Source organism: Oryzias latipes, chromosome 14 (genome assembly GCF_053564925.1).
Source record: "Oryzias latipes strain Hd-rR chromosome 14, Olatipes_Hd-rR_3.1".
Lineage (NCBI taxonomy): Eukaryota > Metazoa > Chordata > Actinopteri > Beloniformes > Adrianichthyidae > Oryzias > Oryzias latipes.
In genome coordinates this window covers 15114384-15133363 of record NC_136250.1, presented here as the reverse complement: position 1 = coordinate 15133363, position 18980 = coordinate 15114384, and the positions used below count along the sequence as shown (strand labels likewise).

General features: G+C 39.0%; 2 protein-coding genes across 4 annotated transcripts; one reads left to right on the top strand and one right to left on the bottom strand.

Moving 5' to 3' along the window:
* Positions 1-459: 459 nt before the first annotated feature.
* On the bottom strand, positions 460-8261 carry pdha1a (pyruvate dehydrogenase E1 subunit alpha 1a). Of its 2 annotated transcripts, none has more exons than XR_013647370.1 (12): positions 8163-8261; positions 7164-7325; positions 6499-6567; positions 6246-6419; positions 6035-6161; positions 5507-5598; positions 4878-4970; positions 4634-4789; positions 3629-3700; positions 3481-3548; positions 3014-3357; positions 460-2010 (listed from the first exon to the last, which is right to left on the bottom strand). XR_013647370.1 is itself a non-coding variant. In XM_004076357.5 (12 exons), the coding sequence occupies exons 2-12, from the start codon at positions 7209-7211 to the stop codon at positions 1846-1848; spliced, it is 1173 nt and encodes a 390-aa protein (XP_004076405.3). In that variant the 5' UTR covers positions 7212-7325; positions 8163-8261; the 3' UTR covers positions 460-1845. The 2 variants fall into 2 exon arrangements, 1 of the variants encoding a protein (XP_004076405.3); XM_004076357.5 differs by having other exon boundaries at positions 3014-3122.
* map7d2a (MAP7 domain containing 2a) lies at positions 8073-18666 on the top strand. Of its 2 annotated transcripts, XM_011483478.3 has the most exons (17): positions 8073-8207; positions 10255-10347; positions 10720-10812; positions 10904-10981; positions 11384-11547; positions 11714-11810; positions 12278-12367; positions 14164-14270; positions 14349-14464; positions 14785-15131; positions 15222-15366; positions 15448-15622; positions 15697-15798; positions 15892-15942; positions 16131-16167; positions 17612-18155; positions 18258-18666. In XM_011483478.3, exons 1-17 carry the CDS (start codon positions 8171-8173, stop codon positions 18517-18519), a joined length of 2538 nt encoding a protein of 845 aa, XP_011481780.1. In that variant the 5' UTR covers positions 8073-8170; the 3' UTR covers positions 18520-18666. The 2 variants fall into 2 exon arrangements, with proteins under 2 accessions (XP_011481780.1, XP_078786712.1); XM_078930586.1 differs by lacking the exon at positions 12278-12367.
* Positions 18667-18980: the final 314 nt, after the last annotated feature.

Below are 18980 nucleotides of genomic sequence, written 5' to 3'. Positions count from 1 at the left end.
AAAATTAAATCATTCAATACGGGTGGGATTATATAAATTCACCATTTCACATTCCCTTCCAAGCTATAAATCAAACTCTACTTGATTTTCGTTGATAAACATATTTCATGTATCTAATGGGACCTAAGTGTAGGCTATATTGTAAATATAGCAACAGTCTCAATTTATGAATATGAGTAATTATATTAAGAGGATGGCATTTCCTTAAATATTCTTTTTTTTCTTGATTACTTTATTCCTGAAATGAGTTTGTTATATCTGAGAGATTTCTTGTTGTATGTTCTACAATTAAAAACTAATTTTCAAATTGAAATAAACCCATAAATCAAATAAAAGAAATGATTGAGCTTCAATTAGAAAAACCACAAGGGTGCTGCCTTACATTTTTAATTCAGCAGTTAATGTGATGGATTACAGGTGTTATAACCATTACATTCATTCAAAGAACAGAGACAACGATATCTTCCAACATTTTTATTACACAGAAACATAAATTCTTCCCTTGCATTAATTACATCTCCCCATAATGCAACAGTTTTCCCCAAATAATCACATCAGCCACTTCAAGTTGAACAAAGACTTGAATTGATAAGTGAAAAGCAACATTTTGTATTAAGAACACCCCCCCCCCCGGCTTCTGGTCTGCCTAAGGGGTTTCATAAAACAATCAACGTGAACCTGAAATTTTTTAAACCAAAAACAATTTATTCTTACAGTTATCCTCAAAAATTGTAAGTTAGCTATGGCAGAGCTAAAAACTCAATGTCTCATGTTTCTTAGGTTTGAAAAGGGAACTTCACCATCACACCTGGATGGATGTACATCAATTATCTGATGTGACCAGTTTTATGCTTCCTGCAGTTGCTAAGGGGAATCCAATGACCTTTTCTCAAATATGGAAAACAAAAAGACTGAGCTCAAAATGTGGGTTTACTCAAATGAATACAGATGTAAACAGTCCAGTCCTGCTTCAGAGCCCCATCCTTTCGCTTCATAGCTGCAGGTCTGTCAGGCAGATCTTTGGTTTGGCAAAATAAATGTTTTTAGTGTTTTCTTTGCCCCTTTTTATACACAAAAAGAAAAACTGGTTTATAAAAAAAGCAAAACAGTCAAGCACTAACCTGCTACCTTTTGTCATGTTTCTGTATCCACGGGGACAAAAGAATGTTGAGTGAATTATACAGTTATTGTGTAGATTTATGTGAAAAAGAAGAGTTTTTTAGGACACAATGTTTTTTTGAGAGGAGGAGCCACTTTGCTTTTTTATTTCAGAGAACACGTGAGGACTGAACCTTTTACCCACAGATACCAAGATTGATGACAGGATGTTTCAAACACATTTTACAGAGTTGCAATGTTCTGTGAATTATTAGTATGTAAACCTCAGTACATAAAACTAATTTAAAAGGTGAAGTAATTTTTTTTTTTTTTATCAATAGATAAGGTAAAATAAAAGAAATTCCTCAATGAAACAGTTGGAGAAAATTCACTTGAGGTCTATCTGAGGTTTATCCAAATTATAAAACATAATTTCTCACATTATTTTTCTGTAACATTTAAAATGTATTACAAAGGGTCACCATACATTACAGCAATGTCAAGAACATGGAGTATGTTCTACAACTCAAAAACGATTTGTGCAGATATGAATAATCCCAGACAGGAAAAGACAAAGACTGAGTTTCTGCAAATGTGCTAAAGGCCCTCCAGCTGTTTAAATGCAGATTTCATGAATTCAACTGAGGTTAGAACTTTTGGTACAATGTAGCTGTTAGTGATTTACTTACAAATAAAATGGGTATTGAATATGTTTTGGGCTGATGAGGTAACAGAAGAACAAAGAGTTTAGCTAACAGACTTGAGCTTGGCCCACGGGTTCGTGCCACGCACCTCCACCGGTGGATTGTTGGAAAACATGTGATTGCACAATTCATCCAGAGGTGGCTCTGGATCTGTGGTGGCAAACTGAGCAGCATCTTCAATTTCTTTCCTCACCTCCACATCAATCACCTAAACAGAAAAACACAACAGGGACAGATGTCAGACATATGCATTCTTTAGATTATATCTACTCGTAATATTTGTGTCCCAAAGATCTAAGTTATGCCAGTGAGGTTGAAAACACAATGTTTCAATGAAAAAAAGTAAGTCCGTATCGGTAAGTAAGTAGAGCCAAGTACTGACAAGTAAGTACAGCTGTAAGTAAGTACTGATAAGTTGGTACCGCTAATTAAGTAAGTACAGCGAAGTAAGTGGGTAAGTAACTACTGATAAGTACAGCTAATTAAGTAAGTAAGTAAAAACAAGTACTGATGAGTAAGCAAGTAAATGAGTGAGAGAACCATAATACAAAAAGTAGTTAACATTTTTTGTGATTCTGAAATGTTTTTAGGGAGAACCTTAATAATACAAAACAGGAGTTTTGGTTATTTGTTTAGATCTCCTAGGAGACAGTAACAAACATTTAACTAACATGAACAGAACCCAGACTTAAGCCTAACTGACAACCAGTAAAATAAAAAATTCAAATTACTTATTATTACTGAATATGTCTTAATAGGCATCTTGCCGAGACATATCTAACAACTGAAATTATAAATCTCATTTAAATGTGATATAATAAAGATTGTAATCAAAGATTGTAATCAAATGTTTACAGCTCAAGCTTAAAAAAACCTCTTATTTTTAGTATCACAAAAGTTAATATTATAGATAATTGCAGCAAATATGTTACGGGATGCAAAATTTAAACCATGTTTGCAATTTTACAAAATGTCTTTGAAATGTTAAGAGCTCTACTCTGGACTGCTTACTTTAAAAAAGAAAGGTTTTGCACTGGAACATAGAATAAGCTACAGACTGAATGATGGAAGAAAATATTTTATTGCTGATATTATGGTATAATTACCATATAAACAGCTGGACTCTTAGAGGTTTTTGTCTTTAAAATAAGATCTGTATTTCCCAAACAAACATGAGCTAAAGGTAGCTGTCACTGAGCCTCAAATATTACCTTCAACTCTTCCACGCTTGCCATGTTGTTGCTGAGGAGACGATCCTTCAGCAGAGAGATGGGGTCACTCTTACTGCGAACCTCCTGGATCTCCTCACGGGTCCGGTAGCTACAAAGGCAAAGATTGGTGCGGCGATGTTGTAGAAACGCACTTTATTAATCATTTTTTCTATACGGTAAAGATCATTATTAGCACTTATCAGATTTGGTGTTAATATTTTAGGATAATTCAAATGAAAAGAGAGGGAAAAACAAAACAAATATGCATTGATCAATCAAACAACCAGTATTAGTTATTTGTGTTAAGTTCATCCTTAATCTGAGGTCAGGGCATTGCAAAGTCACTATGAAGGGACAGAAAGACAGAAGCAGGAGGGGGGCCAGCAGCAGATAAGACAACATTAACATAAAGCTTTATTGACAATTCAACAATGACAAACTCAAGAACAAATGAGGATTAAATGTACCTGATGCCAGGATCGCTCATGCTGTGGCCGTGATAGCGGTATGTCTGCAGTTCCATGAGAATGGGGCCCTGTGGAGCAGTTGGACAAACAAACTCTCAAAAGGACTAACACAACTTCTTCATTTTTCAGATTTAGTGTCTAAACAAACCTTGCCAGACCGGCAGTGTTCGGCTGCAAACCTTGTTGCTTCACGAACACAAAGAACATCCATCCCATCAACCTTGAAAGAAAAATAAAACCCTGAAATTAGAGCTTCTTTGTTAAGTAACTATAAATTCATAAATACAGTAGAAATTAGGTCAGCAAAGCTCATATGAGCTTAGTTTGGGGGGGGGGGGGTATAATTTGTGATGCAACTGCATTTAACAAATGCTGAAAGTTTTTTTAAGTAAATTACGGTAGAACATTTTACTGGATGGAAAAACTCAATGGATAAATAATGCAATCATTTTAAGAAGTAAACAAAGAATGTGACAACTTATTGAAGTTTAAAGCTCGAAAAGTGATGAGTTTTTAAATTAGGTGTTCAGACACAATTTCTAACCAGACAATAAACCCAAATGCATTTTTAAAAGCCTCAAATATTTATTTTTGATATTTTTAAAGAATGTTTTTAGAATAATATTAATCAGTTTTCTTCCAGCTTTAAGAATCAGACAGTTTGTTATTGTTAAAAGTGAGGATAAGCGTGCAGATGTTTTACAATCACACAACTGTGCATTAGTGTTACCCTTAGTTAAAAGAAAACCCAGAGGGAAGATTAATTTAAGAAACTCTTGCATAACTTAGTGTCAGAAAATAATAAAACCAAAGTTGTTTGCAGTCGTCTGCATTAAGTAGATTCAGAAATTGGGAGATGAAGGAGATATAAAGGTTAAATTGGGTCAAAACTGGCCTTGGCTTTTCCAAATTTAAACTGAATTGTGAAATAATTTCTAAATATGATGCCGGACCTGGTCTTTTCTAAAGATGCAGAGACGTTTAAGGACTTGATTTTAAACTTTAAAAAAACATGTTGTTTTTTCTGTCTAACTTGGGCTGCTCTGAAATATAATGAAAATAAAAGCGTTGGTCGAAGTAAGCATTCTTTTTGCTTCTTTTAATCTCTGTGTCAGTATAAGAACAGATAGACGGCTAAAAGAATGAAGCGTACCCTAAGTCCAGGAATAAACTCTCCTCTCTTGTAGTAGTCTGTGCTGGCTGCAGCTCGCTCCACTGATGTGCCCATGCCGTACCTGTTGTTCTCACAGATGAAGATGACGGGCAACTTCCACAGAGATGCCATGTTGTACGTTTCAAAAATCTGACCCTGTGTAAATCACATAAAAATATACGTTTTGACCCATTTAAAGTGATACTCTGTCAGACTAACCAGTAAGATGATTTTTGAGTCATACCTGGTTGGCAGCACCATCCCCGTACAGACAGACACAAAGCTCATTGTTGCCCTGATACTTGCAGGCCAGCGCCACACCAGCACCAAGAGGAACCTGAAAGGGAAAGATGTTTAACCTTTCTTTCGGTGAGCAAAAAGATCAATTCACTCTGTTCTGATTTTTTTAAGACATGAATTGCCATAAAAAAACATGAGGTATTATTTATGAGACATAGTTGTCTTTATGCCAACCTAATATAATAATGGGAAAACTCTGCTTTACTTTGAAATTTGTGTTAAAAACACAAACAAACAAATATTTTGCAGTAAATAGACTCCAGCCCTGGATGTATTCTGAAGACACCTCAAAGCATTTATGCACAGGCTTTGAAGAAAACCAGACATGACAGATTTGAAAAAGGTTGCTTCAAATTCAATGTTTGCATACATGTAGAAATCAACCAAAAACACTAAAATATCTGTGAACTTTAGTTCAGTTTTGAGAGGAGAAACGAAAGACAGATTAGCTGATGATTTTTCCAAAGATTAGACATTTTTGTTGTCACGGGACAATAGTTCACAGATTTTGCAGAAAATGCAAGCCTTACACATCCATTAACCATAGGCTTCAAGCAGTCTGTGGTCGCATACCTGAGCTCCAACGATTCCGTTTCCACCATAGAAGTTTTTACAATACATGTGCATAGAACCTCCTTTGCCCTTTGCAATACCTCCTCTTCTACCTGTACATAACCCCCCACACACAAAGACAAATTATGTCAGGGAACATTCCAGAAATTGTTTCTCTTTTCTACTGAGCATTTAGTTTTTTTCCTGAGATGAGAAACAAGTTTACAGAGTTCAAAGCAGGAGCATCTACAGTTAAGGTCTGGCAAGTTTTAAAGAGCAAATGTGAGTCTATAAGTTTGGGAGTTTAGTTTATCGGTTGTTTTGGAGGTAGATAAGTCAGACTTTTACTTTGAAACCAACTGCTTTTAGTCAGTCCGAGCCCTTTCCTGTTCTGCACCAGATGCCAACAATTGACAAATGTATAGATTTTCATAGAATGAAATGTGTTACAATAGTATCATCAAATGAAAAAAACAAACTACCACAGAGGAAATCCAGAAACAGTGTCAGAGAGGCATTATATAGGAACAGTTTGGACTGCTGACACACCTGTGAGTTCAGCCATAATCTTCTTCACAGTGCCTCCCCGGGTGTAGGTGTAGCCGTGGGCACGGTACGCAGTGATCAGGTGATCGCTCATATTAATGGATGCTTCGATACCAACAGCACAGGCTTCCTATGAGAAGACGCAAGTAGCTCAAGGTAAAGAAATTGCAAGACTTCAATTGTGTAAATGAGAATTAGAAGGAGCTCCTTTAACCTGGCCATCATACAAGTGGCAGAACCCTCTGATGATCTTCTGCTTATACAGCTGGTCAGCCTTCAGCTCCATCCGCCTGATGGTCTGCATGATATGGTAATACTTCAGGCCCTCCTCACGAGTCATCACCACCTCAGTGGCCGGAGCCTCATCCAGTTTATGGAGGTCGCATTTCTGACGGCGACAAAAAGCACAAATATGAATGCACGTCTGGGAGAGCAACAGGCACCACAGCTTTGGATTCAGAGCTTACCTTTATTTCAAAAGTAGCCTGGGTTGTGAAGTCTGAATAGGAGCGCACGGAGACTGCTGCTGCAGCGCCCTGTTGTTCAGTGACAGAAGAGCAGCAAATCTTCCTAATCAGTTTGGGTTTCAGAACCAGTCAGCTTAGATTTAACACCAGCAATGAATCGTGATAAAAAAAACAAAAAAAAAAGATCATTTATGGGGAAAAATGCTGTTTCTTCAGGCATTTCTTCCCCAAACAGCTACTTCAGTTTCAAAACAAGCAAAAACAACACAGGAAGCTCTCAAAAAATAGTAGTTTAGGTGTCTATCAAATACATTTTAGGTGTTGCTGGTTTTTGCTAGCATACATTTCTATGTTGTTTCATGTTTGTTGTCTCTATATAATTTATTAAACAACAAATATAGTTCGTGCTGTAAACTACTTTTCTGATCAACAACAGTGGCAACGGTTATGTTGTTAACCGCGGAAACGGTCAACTTCCCCAAATACTAAACATTTAAACGCATTTGTCTTATTTTTGTGCCAAGCCAGATCCAGATTTGGCAGTTCGGCCTACAAGGTCAGAACCAGGATGTCCCGATCTTTTTTTTTTTACTTCGAACTTATTTCAGGAAACCAACAAATACAAAACTGAAGCAGTTCGTGGGGTAAAACATGTTCAAACTTACACTCTTCTGAGCGCAAGCCCTCAACAGACTGGATATATTAGTCAGCATCTTTCCCGGTTCGGTTCCAGTCGGCAGAAATCCGTCCTTCCTAAAGCCCCTGTCCTTCCGGCAGCATTCTTCTTCTGCGCCTGTAATGACTGTAGCGTGGACAGTACTGCCCCCCTGTGGTTTGAGGGGTTTTGCAAAAACAAGTGTAATACATTATTGCACTGTATTATTCTGTGTAAATAAATGAATGAATGAATGAATAAATAAATAAATAAATAAATAAATAAATAAATAAATAAATAAATAAATAAATAAATAAACGTAATAAAATAACTATAGAATTTTATTCAAATGTATAATTAACTTTTGTCCGATTTTTTTGAGTTTTCTGATACAGTCAACACAAATAAAGCCTAAATCTAAACCAATCGTTGTTTTTACAATTATAGATTCTAAAAGAAAAGAAAAAAGGAATAAGAAGGTTGATTAGAGTAAACAATTGGGAATGCATTGATATTTTTGCTTTTTTCATTTTAGCTTAATTAAAAACCATCTTTTAATGATTCCAAGTGATACGTTAAGCAAATCATAAAGTTGCTGTAAAGAGACATATCAGAGTAGCTTTAAAGGCGGCTACGACTTTCAGAAGGTCATGGTAAGGCACGTTGTATGCATTTGGGACAAATTTCCAATCTTGATCTTAAATATCCAACCAAATACTGGAGTCAGAGATGACAGTGATTTGTATTGGAGCAGCAGGAATCTCGGTGCCAGCCTGCATCTCTGCGCGCGCTCACGCGGATTGGCACACTTGACTTTCATAATTGTAAACCCGATCGCATGCGCGCCCTCGTCCCATCCCAGCAGCATCGATCTCCTCATGATCCCAGTCTTCGGAGCGAAACTGTCGTTGAAGCCGGCTGCTGCTGTCCTCCCTGTGGAGGAGAACCTGCGCACGTTCACTGCGGACTGGCTGCGTTGACCGCGCGCTCGTTTCTTTGCGACACAAACCTGCTGCCATGGCCAAAATGGTCACATCGCCGAGCGCAACGACAGGTAAGCTTGATTCAGTCTTTACTGAGGTCAATCTGATCAGTATTAGTACGTTTGCGGAAGGATTTAAAGCAGACTGTTGGATGACGCATCTGACTTCCTGCGCTTTGCCTCCGGCTGCGCATCGATCACTGCTCTTTACCGCTTTTTTTCCTGGCCTTTCTAACGGCACATTTCAGTTGCGGCTGTAAATAAAATGCGTCTTTAATTTGGTGATTGTTTTAATCAGTGCTCTAGGGACTTGATGTTAAATACGAGCAAAATAAGTGCGATTTTCTTTGTTTCCTTTTCTTTTCTCTTTGTGTGCCAGCGCGGTCTCTTATGGGGGCAGGTTCTCAGCATCAGAGCTGGGATGCGCTTCAAAGCGAATTTTCTGGTACTGTAATTGGCGATGATGACGTGACTCGATTCGCTGGATAGGGGGGAGAGGGGGAGACTGGATGAGCAGGCGCGCGGATTAACCATCGTTTTATGCGCATCAAACCATTGTTAGTTGATTTTGCAGGTTAAAAGCTCGGTCATGATGGAGCATGACTATGGTGTCAAATTCATGCCTAAACTATTTGGCATCAAAACTGTAAAACCAGGAGACCTCATCCTCATTCTGGCAACCTATAGGTGGAGGAAGATCTCATTGCAGGCTGATTATCAAACTAGGACACATTCGTTCTGTTCACTATTTGAGAAAGTGTACATCTGAAATGTTTTGTGAAACCCACTTTGGTGCATTTGTGTCTCAAAGTGTTTGTTTTGTGATCTGATCATATGATGACAAAAAACAAAGATCCACATGGAATTCTTCTTCCTCCATCTTTGTCTCATCACGTCTTCATCTCATTGCTTCACTTACAGTTTAGTGAAAAGCTCTAACAACAAACAGTTTCACAGATAAATCTGGTAAAAGGGGAGAGGTGAAGTTAATATGTTGACCAAACAAAACACTAACCAAATAATAAGAAAGACTGCGAAAAAGAAATAGCATTTTGATAAATTAACATTTATTATTCCCTAAAACTTAAAAAAAAAAAATAATAATAATCATTCAAAAATAATTTAAAAAGATCTGTGAAAAGTGGAATAATATTAAAGTCAGCATTTAGAAAAAGGAGCAAGACTTTAATAACATCTGAACATTCCGTTTCAGAACATTTTAGTAGTACTTTCTTTTCTATAGGTAAATTTGTATGTCTATTTGGGATGCAACGATTTGCATTCTTCAAGACCTCAATTTTTGGGTCACGGTTCAATATAAGATTTGTGTGTTACAAAACAACAACAAGAAAACTAAAATTTCACAAAAATATAAATAAGGGAGTAACGAAAAAAACTTTCAGCTAGCTTATACTATGCCTGCTGTAATAAAAGAAAACAGTAAATATAAACCCTTACAAAGTTTTGCACAATTGTTTGACAACTTTAGTGCAAAAACAGCAGGGATACAAAAATTCACATTCCCTGAAAATTGATTTAATGGTGTAACAAAGAGTTCACTTTTCAACTGATAATTGTGACATCCTTAATACCTATCTGTATTTATCTATCTATCTATTAATCTCTAACTTGGTATATCTGAAAACATATACAGTGCACAATTATTTCTTTTATTTTTTTCTTTAAAAGTATTGGGGAAATAACATCAACTGATGGTATCAATATTGTTTATTAAATAATTAATCTCTAATTTGGGAGGAAAACAGTTTGGTATTTCACCTGAGCTGTTAAAAATGACACTTTTTTTTATCTCACTTGCTCAACATCTACTTTTGTGATTTCTTTATATATATATAAACATTTTTTTACCAATCAAACTTTCCTTGTTCAAGTTTGAGTCAAGATCTATTGGGAAAATTGCTGAAAAAGAATTTATATTTGTTAAATTATTTAGAGTTTTCTTTATTTCACTTTTATGTGATATTTTGTTTCAAACTGATATACTGATATACATTTTGTCACTGTTCCACACTAGCTCAATGACACTGAAGAATTCCTTTGGTAGTTTAAAAGAACAATGCCATATTTTTCATCACATTTGCTTTGTTTTTTCCATTAGCTGAAAAGATGCCTCAACCATCCATCACTCTTCTCCCTGACAAGAAATCTCCAACAAACGGCCACAGCTCTCCAGCTCGGACAGGAAGGAGTAGTGAGTAATCTCTCTGGCTTCTGTCACATAAATCTTGCTTTCTTTTTAGAAGATCTCCTCTTGATGAAAGTCATTTATTTAATGATTTGCTAGATAGCATAATTTCTAGTATCCTTGCGGTCTGCAGTTGCAGGTCTGCACATGGACAGATAGTATAGGAGGGACATAGAGGGAGGGACTGCCAGCATGTGTGAAATAATGACCACATAAGGATAGCCTCCTCCCTTCTACTTCCTTATGTTGCAGTTCTTCCTTGGCCTGAAACCTTTTGCAACCCAAAGCATTTCAGAGACAGCTTAGCTTTCCCTCTGCTGGTGAGAAAGAAGCACTGCACCTTCCAACCATGCGGACTGTGCTTTCTCCATCCTGCAGCTCCTTCAAACTCAGACAAGAAGCCCCACATGAACGGATACGCATCCCCCTCCCACTTAGCAACTAACGGGAACAGCCACGGTGGCAAACAAGGTGAGGGCTCCTGCTCTGATAACGTTTGGTTCTAAAGTTTAGCTGTATTTTCTTTGTTTTCTGATCACTGACCCGTCTCCTCATCGTCCAGGTGTGGAGGGTTACATGAAGACGGATGACAGGATGCGTTTAGCCAAAGAGAGGCGTGAAGAGCGGGAAAGAAGCCTGGGTAGGGAATGTCCTGGTTGTGTCTGGAAAGCTCTCAAACGCCTCTGGGTTCCTCTGAAGTTCATCCAAAATCAAACTGAGCGTGTTTCTTTCCATGGCTATTGTGAGGGCTTTGCTCACTTGAAAAGATTCATTCTGAGTTCACTGGTTTCTTAGATGGGATTAAATGTGTCAGGGTATGTGACAGTATAAAATGAGTCTGCAGAAGTGGGTCTACAGATAATCCTGCAGCTCCAGGAGGTGGTCCATGCAGTCAAAGACGTCTATCTTCATTATTTCATTTTGTTGTATTCATTTGACATCTACATTTGAAGCAGACTTTTTAAGAGTTAAAACAACCAAATAAATATACATGTTTAAAAATCAAATGAAGATAATACGTTTATGTTGTGGAATCTTGCAGTGGCAAGGGAACAGTTGATCAGGGAGAAGGAACGGCGAGCTCGGCTGCAGTACGAGCGCACTGTGGAGGAGCGCTGGAGGCGTCTGGAGGAGCAGCGGCAGAAAGAGGAGCAGCGCAGAGCTGCAGTGGAGGAGAAGAGGAGGCAGCAGCTGGAGGAAGAGAGGGTCAGCTGACCGGTTTTCTGCAAAACTAGTGATCATGTTCCAATCTGATGTTTTTTTTCCCCCCATTACATTCAAAACACATGGTTGCTGATGTTAAATCCTTTTTGATCAGAGATTTTGGAAGGGGTGACATTTAAATGAAAACAATGCTTTGTGTTGCATTCAGGAGCGACTTGAAGCCTTGATGAGACGCTCTTTGGAGAGAAGCCTACAGCTGGAGCAGAGAACAAAACGCTGGAACAGGGGCTGCCCTCCAGGAGCAGGTCAGGCCTGCATGTGAATTTGGAGATAACTGAGGCCTGTTGTGAATGCAGGAAGCATGGAAACAAGTTTTAAGCAATACATACAAAAACTGTTACTAAAAGCCTTTGCTGGCACTTTCAAAACATAAATTCCCTGATTTCCAAAAGTGACAAGATGGAATTACTTCTGCATGCATGTCCTGGTTCTCTTACCCTATTTGTATGGCTTTTAAACCTGTAGTCATAGTAAAAATATATTAAAGTATTACAGAAAACTATAATTCAGAGTCACCCTAATATCATATTTAAAAAAAAGTCTCATTAACTTTAAAATTGAAAGCACTACAAGGGACCTTTTTCAGTCACAGTGGGCCCACAGGACATCCCTGCTGCATGTTAACCCCCATCCTGTCCACAGCTGATTGAGGACCCGCTCAGACAAACTGTTCGTAACGCTCTGTCTGCTCTGCTCCGCCTGCTGCTTATAGGTGACTGTGAGAATGCCCCACTCCCCTTCTCCGCTGCCTCCGCCTTTTCCCATGGCATTGCCTCCCCCCTTCCTGCTGCCAGCGAATCTGGTAAAGTTAAGCCCCCTTGCCCTCCCAAATGCATCTCCCCTCCTCTACATCCAAATATCTGGTTTGAGAAAACAATGGAAAAAAAGCACATAACTGCCTCCTTTCTGTTAGTTAAAGTTTCGTGCATGCACTTCAGAGGGTACTTGAGGTAAACTACATTTGTGCAGAGCAGATTGTGTGCTTAATTTGTCGTTTTTCTGTTTGTGCTCTTGTGTTTTTTTTGGTTTTCTTTTTAAAAAGGTTTTAGCTCTACACTGACGTTTCAAATGCATATTGCACTCTTTAATGGCATATTTTGACTTGTGTAACATTAGCTGCAAATTTAGAGAGAAGTGTTGCACCTGCTGTTGCAACACTTCACAGGAGAAAAGAGGACAATGTGACAGCTGAGGTTCCATCCAAGTCTGAAGAAAGCCGTCATCCGTCAGTAATCCATCAGTGTCAGATCAACGTTTCTGCTTTCGGAAACATATGCTATCAAAGCATGGCTTTCGCAGAAGAAAACCTCTAGATGCAGCTTTGTAAACGTCTCTGTAATTACAAATAGGCAGAAGATCCCTGCAAAACAAGGAAATCTCATTGGTTGAAGTGCTGGAGGTGTTATTTTCACAGTTTGCTGATAAATTGGGAGTGCTTCTTTCATTTTTGATTGTGATAACCCAGGATTAGGTCCTCACAGCAGTTGACAGCAGTTAAGTGGTGCAGCCTGCACCAGACGGCTTTGGAGATAAAACGCAGATGACCTAGAATTCAAGTGCAGGGAAACAGGGACAGATATAGTCAGCCTGGTGAAATGTCCCCACTCCTTCGAGACTCCTGTTTTAATGAGAAATTGGATGAGTAGCTACAAAGGATGTCAGATTATTTCTGGAATCTTTGAATGAGATCAGATGCTGGAGTGTTTGCTTTCTCTGTCTTTGCTTTGCAAAACGTCTTTATTTTCTATTTGGACAGGTGAAGAAATAAACTATTGGAAAAAGATTCTAACTGTGCACATTGAATGCATAGCACCCGTGTCAAGGCAATCTGTGTTTTTTCATAAATCAGAAGTTTTGCTCACATAAAAATGCATTGAGGTGGAATCAAAAATTGCACTTTGATAGAACAATGCAAATAAATTTTATTTTTTATCATTTCTTTAAGAAAAACAATAAACCAGATGTGGGTTTTTTAGAATGATATCACATAAAAAAATCAATTATACACATTTGTAGGAGCTTGGTCTCTCCTTATTTTGCATAAGGACACCTAATTAGAAAAATGACTACTGCAAGTGCAGCTATATTGCAAAATAAATGATTTTATTTTTGTGGATGTGACACCTTCAGGGATGGTTGTGGTGTGGCGGATTGAAGAGCTTTTCAAAATGCAGCTGCAGGCTTGGTAATGTGAGTCTCAGTTGTCAGGCAGTGTTCAGCTGAGATCTGGGCTTTATTTTCAGCAGAAAAGCAAGTCTCACAAAGGGAGGAAGTGTTGCAAAAAGCCTGACAGCTCTTTGCTCGGACGATGGATTCTCAGTTTCTTGCTCTGCTACCTTTGCCTGTAGAAGCACTAATATTTGCGTAACAGTAAACATTTTTCTAAAGTCGTTAAAGAAATTGAATGTAGATTACAGGGATTCTACACATTTTCACGAGTGATCAATAAAAAAACAACCAAAAAACTAAGAGGCAAACTGATCTCCCTCTCCACATCATGTCTCCTTTTTTTTTGAGTCTCACCAAAATAATGGAATAATTTATCTCTGCAAGTCTGGTTTGCTGTTGTCTGATATAAAGATGTTTGTGGTCACGCAGCTCCCTGCAGCCCGCACAGGTCACCTCTCTGCAACTCACTTAACCATGCAGACCACTACAGAACTGGAGTTCAGGGAGGCTCTCAGTCCACCCCAAACACTCCCAAGGTCAGACCTCCAGGATGCCATGATCTTCACTTTTTACACACACACAGATTTCAACGGTTTTCCTTACACTGACTGCAGAAAGAGCGCCTGCGCAGAGATCAGAGAACTGCTTCCCCCGGTTGTGGGTCCCCTGTGCGGAGATCTGAGTCCCCTGCTTGTGTCCCAAAGCATTTGAATTCTCCCACTACCTCAAGGTAAGATGACTCGCTTCATTTTAGAAGTTCGTCCATCAAAAATTTTTGTTTCTAAAGCCACACAGCAAAAACAGGCCCTTTAGACCTAAGTCAAAAATCTTTAAATAAGTAAAAACAATCTGTCAATGGGGTAAGAAAATTTCCTTTTTTTTATTTTAAGAAAAAAAATTCTAGTCACCAAGACATTTTTTCTTAAACTATTAACTTTCTTGATAAGATTATTTTTGTTGCGAGACAGAAAATAAGAATTTTTTTCTTGAAACAAGGGTCTTTTACTTTCTTAAGATTCAGTTTTTGTAAACATTTCCACTTGTGTTCAGGTTGGCATATAAGGCACGCACCCAGTCTCCAGGCAGCCCCCAACACTACCACCGCTCTCCAACGAGACACTGGACCAACCCGTCAGCTGAAGATCGGAGGGAGGACAGTAAAGAAAGAAAGGGTGGAAAGTGCAAAGCAGAGAAAAACAACACCGACGTCAACAGCTCAAACCCATCTTTCCAAGCGGAGAAAAATGGCAGCTCTGAAACCACAAAATGCAAGTCTGGCAAAAGTGAACAGTGTGACAAGAACTTCACTGTGGACAAGAGTCAATCTCCTGACAGAAGAAACCAGACGGCCATAAAAGTGGACTCCTCTGGGAACAAGGGTGATGACAAAAACAAAGGTGAGGCTTCTCATGGAGACCTCATTTTGCTGATAGGTTAAGTGGATTTCTAGAGGTTCTACACCTTTTTTCAACTTGTGTTGTTGACAGATTCTCCACCAGTCACTCCCACAGGGAAGTTGGCTGGCACAACGGATGCAGAGGAGGCCACCAGGCTGCTCGCAGAGCGCAGGCGTCAAGCTCGAGCCCAAAAAGAAGTGGAGGAGAAACAACGGAAAAAAGAGGAAGAAGAGAGGCAAGTTCATGTGATGATAATATATTTTGTCAAGAAAAAGCTTTTATTTTTTTTAAAAAACGATTAAAACATCTTGATCAGATTGATGGAGGAAAAGCAGAAGAAGCTTCTCGCCCTGGAGCAGCAGCGGGAGGCGAAGGCTCATCCAACAGAAGAGAGAAGGAACAACGTGAAAGAATCAACCGGACAGAAAAAAGAGGAGAACACAAAAAAAGTGGAGCAGCAAAAAGAGCTAAAGATCCAGGAGGACACAGAGGTCACGATTTTACCTGTAATCTGTAAAGTGGTATCATTTCTGGTTCTAAACACACATTCCTGTGTTGTGAACAGATGGACAAAGTCAAGCCCCAGCCGCGAGGAGGTGGGGAGCGTCAGCAGCAAGACACAGAGCTGCTCACACAAGAGGAGAAGCAGAGGCAACTCAGAAAAAAGGTACATTTCAGCAATACATAGGTGCTTATTTGATAACAGTTTCACAATTACTGGAAAGTTTACTATTCGAAGGATCTTTGTGTGCTTTTGCAGAGAATTGAGGAAATCATGAAGAGAACACGGAAAGGTGAAGCTGACACGAAGGTACTTTAGGAGACTGTTCTCGCAAAGTAGACCTGCTGCCTTTAACTCCTGTTGATGACATGACCAAGACGCTTGCTTTGTTTTTTTATTTCTTTTTATCAAAACTCTCTGTTGTTCTTTATATGTATTAAATTCTATTCTTGGGGAGACAGTGGTTTGAACGTCTTTTTTCTGCCTTAAATCAAAAGGAGGAGCAGGTGGAGACAAAGTCCGTCTCACCGCCAGGTCAGTGTGTGCTTTACCACCCTGCAGACTCTCTGCGTTGGCTTGACCTCCGTGCTTTCCGTTGCCCCCGGCTTATTGCCTTGTGGCTGTTAAAAAAAAGAGAGAAAACAAGGCATGTGTGATTTATTGTTTGACTTTTTTTATCGGTGAATCTCAAGCATGGGAAATAGAAAAATAGATTATTTTTTCTTGAGTTGGCTTGTCTTGAGTCTCCCCTTGAGACAGCATCCTCATTCCAGCACTTTTCTTCTGAGTCTGCTGCTTCAGCTGAATTCTTTTCAACAGCAATGCACAGCAAAGATCCATACATTGAGGAATTTTTTTTCTTCATTTTTTTGCACTGTGAGCAATGCCATGACCTCTCTAAGAAGATGAAACTCTGCATGCATTTTCAGCAGAACCCTTTTATCTGCATTTTTTTTTTTTTTGTTTCCAGGCAGTTTTTAGGGGGTATTTAGAACTGATGCTCACACATTTGCAAATTTAAAGACTATTTTTCACAATAGGTTACTCTAAATATCAAAATGTATGTAGATTTTTAGTCTTTAGTAGGACCTGGTCATGGATTTGAACTCACAACCTTCCAGTCTCAGGACAGACACCCTTCCACAAGGTCACAGGCCGTGTTTTATGTGGTTTTTCTCCAAAGAGATTAAAAATTACAAATCTGGTTTGCTAATATTTGAAGGTCTCACCTAGAAGCAGATTTCTGACTTAACTATTTTAATGGATCCACTTTAAATAAATAATTAGGAGATCTTTAAAAGTACTCTGAGCTCAAAGTTGATTCCAGCCTAGAGATTTGGAAAAGTCTGTCTCATTCATTAATTTATTTTAATATTTCAGTATGGAAGCTTTGAGTGACATGAAATTAAAAACATTTGACTCTTCAGTAGTTTCACCCTGACACCTCAAATAATGTTCATAAGGACTTTTATTTTCAAACGCTGCTTAGTAATTTTTTTTGATATCAGTTGTTTGCTGTTTTAGGCTGCACCATTTACCAGTTACATCTAACTTTGCATGGTTTGCAACTTTTAATACAAATTCAAATATCAATGCACAGTTTATGGTAGCTAAAGATTCAGGTAACAGGGATTCTCTTTTTGTGGAATATGGAGAAGCATCTGCAGTGAATGACTTTTTTTCTGCAGAGCAGTGCCATGGGGCAAGCTGACTGTAAAATTAGTCTGTTCTTGAAAATGCCCTTGTAACTTTCACTAAGCACTCTCTTGGGGACTGCGCACACAGAGCAAGCTCCCGATGATTGAGCAGTCACTGCTGAGTTTTATAACAATTAGGCTGCAAAATTCCCCCTAAAATGCCACATGTGATTCTAATTTTTAATATATTGTTTGTGCAATCATATTTGAGCTCAACTGTAAACTTAGTTGGAGAGTCTAACTAAGACAAAGCCCTCTGTGACATCTGCTACTCTTCGCAGGGGACATAAAACCTAATGCTGAGGTGATCAAACAAGAGAGCGTAAAGGTTGAGTTTCAGGTTCAGGTTGAAACAAAACGGGGTTCTCCTCTGAAGAGAGATGCAGCAGTGCTCATGGGGGGTAAAGAGGAGAAGGTTCATCACGTGACTCCTGAAAAGAGGCCAGGCAAACAGCAGGGAGAACATGGCTGGCAGTTTGGGAGAGAAACCTCTCCAGCTGGTGCTGTAAAGCAGCAGGTGGACCTGAATGAAAACAAGCAGCTCAGAGAAAATGTAAAGCGTAAAGAGCCTGTGAAGGCGGTCGCAGGGGCCAATGCCAACCACAGTGAGGATGGTACCTCTGTGGGCAACCATCTTGGAGGCAAACAGCAAAGCTTAAATGCACAGGCATCAGCTGTGGGGAAAGTTAAAGCAGGGAACAAGGTGGAGGTGGTCAAACCCTCTGAGAAGCCAGTGGAACGCTTATCCCCTCCAGTTATCAAGCTGGAGCCTCTGGATGTAAAGCGCTCCGGCTCCAGTGATGAGGTGCAGTCAATGGACGTTAGGTAAGTCCCCTTATTCATGGACCTATCACAATTTCATCTTGAGAAAAAAAATCCTTACTTAGCCAAAAAAAGTTATGATTTTTTTTCCTACTTATGCTTTAGTCCAGCTTCAAAGGAAGAACTGATCTCAATCCCAGAGTTCTCGCCCATAACCGAAATGCAGAACATTGTCCTGAACGACAACCGAGGTCTGGAGGAACTCATGGACCTGACAGGAAGTGCCACGTACCCCAAACAGTCCTCGGACAGCAGCATTGGCGACTGCAACAAGAACCTGATAGAGGGTGTTGTCAGTCCCATGTCGGACTCTTCAAAGCACCTGGTGGTGAAGCCCCCGTCTCCGAATACTCTCAGCATCCAGTAGCTCAGCACCCCCATTTTTGCTACTTAACTTGTCTGTTTTTCTTGTTCACATCTGCACACAGACACACAGGGACATTGCGTCTATGTCAGTATGTCCTTGTCTCTACACTTACAGGAATAAAGCCATAGACATGGAACTAAAAAGAAATAATCAAAACATCTCACATATACTAACTAATCCTTTAGTGTGAAATAATGGATCAAATGTATGAAAGGACAGGAAAAGACAAATATATATAATAACATTAAGATCACTTAGTGCAATGGAAAAATACAAAAAGAAAAACATATTTAATGATGATGATGATTTGCATTTGCCTGATTAAAAAATATTGTATATCATTTCCAGGGTTAGCTTTATTCTAGAATGTGTAAGCAAACACATATTTAGAGCTTACAAATCAAAAACATCCTAAGATGCAGCTGAACGTAAACGTATTTCTCACTGATAGGTTAACTGAG

Coding starts and splice junctions, on each gene's coding strand:
- pdha1a (XM_004076357.5), bottom strand. CDS start 7,211: ATGCTGACTAATATATCCAGTCTGTTGAGGGCTTGCGCTCAGAAGAGT. Junction 6,568..7,163: donor GGGCTTGCGCTCAGAAGAGT/GTAAGTTTGAAC, acceptor ACTGAACAACAG/GGCGCTGCAGCAGCAGTCTC. Junction 3,123..3,480: donor ATGAGCGATCCTGGCATCAG/GTACATTTAATC, acceptor TTGCCTTTGTAG/CTACCGGACCCGTGAGGAGA.
- map7d2a (XM_011483478.3), top strand. CDS start 8,171: ATGGCCAAAATGGTCACATCGCCGAGCGCAACGACAG. Junction 10,348..10,719: donor AGCTCGGACAGGAAGGAGTA/GTGAGTAATCTC, acceptor TCCATCCTGCAG/CTCCTTCAAACTCAGACAAG. Junction 18,156..18,257: donor GTGCAGTCAATGGACGTTAG/GTAAGTCCCCTT, acceptor CTTATGCTTTAG/TCCAGCTTCAAAGGAAGAAC.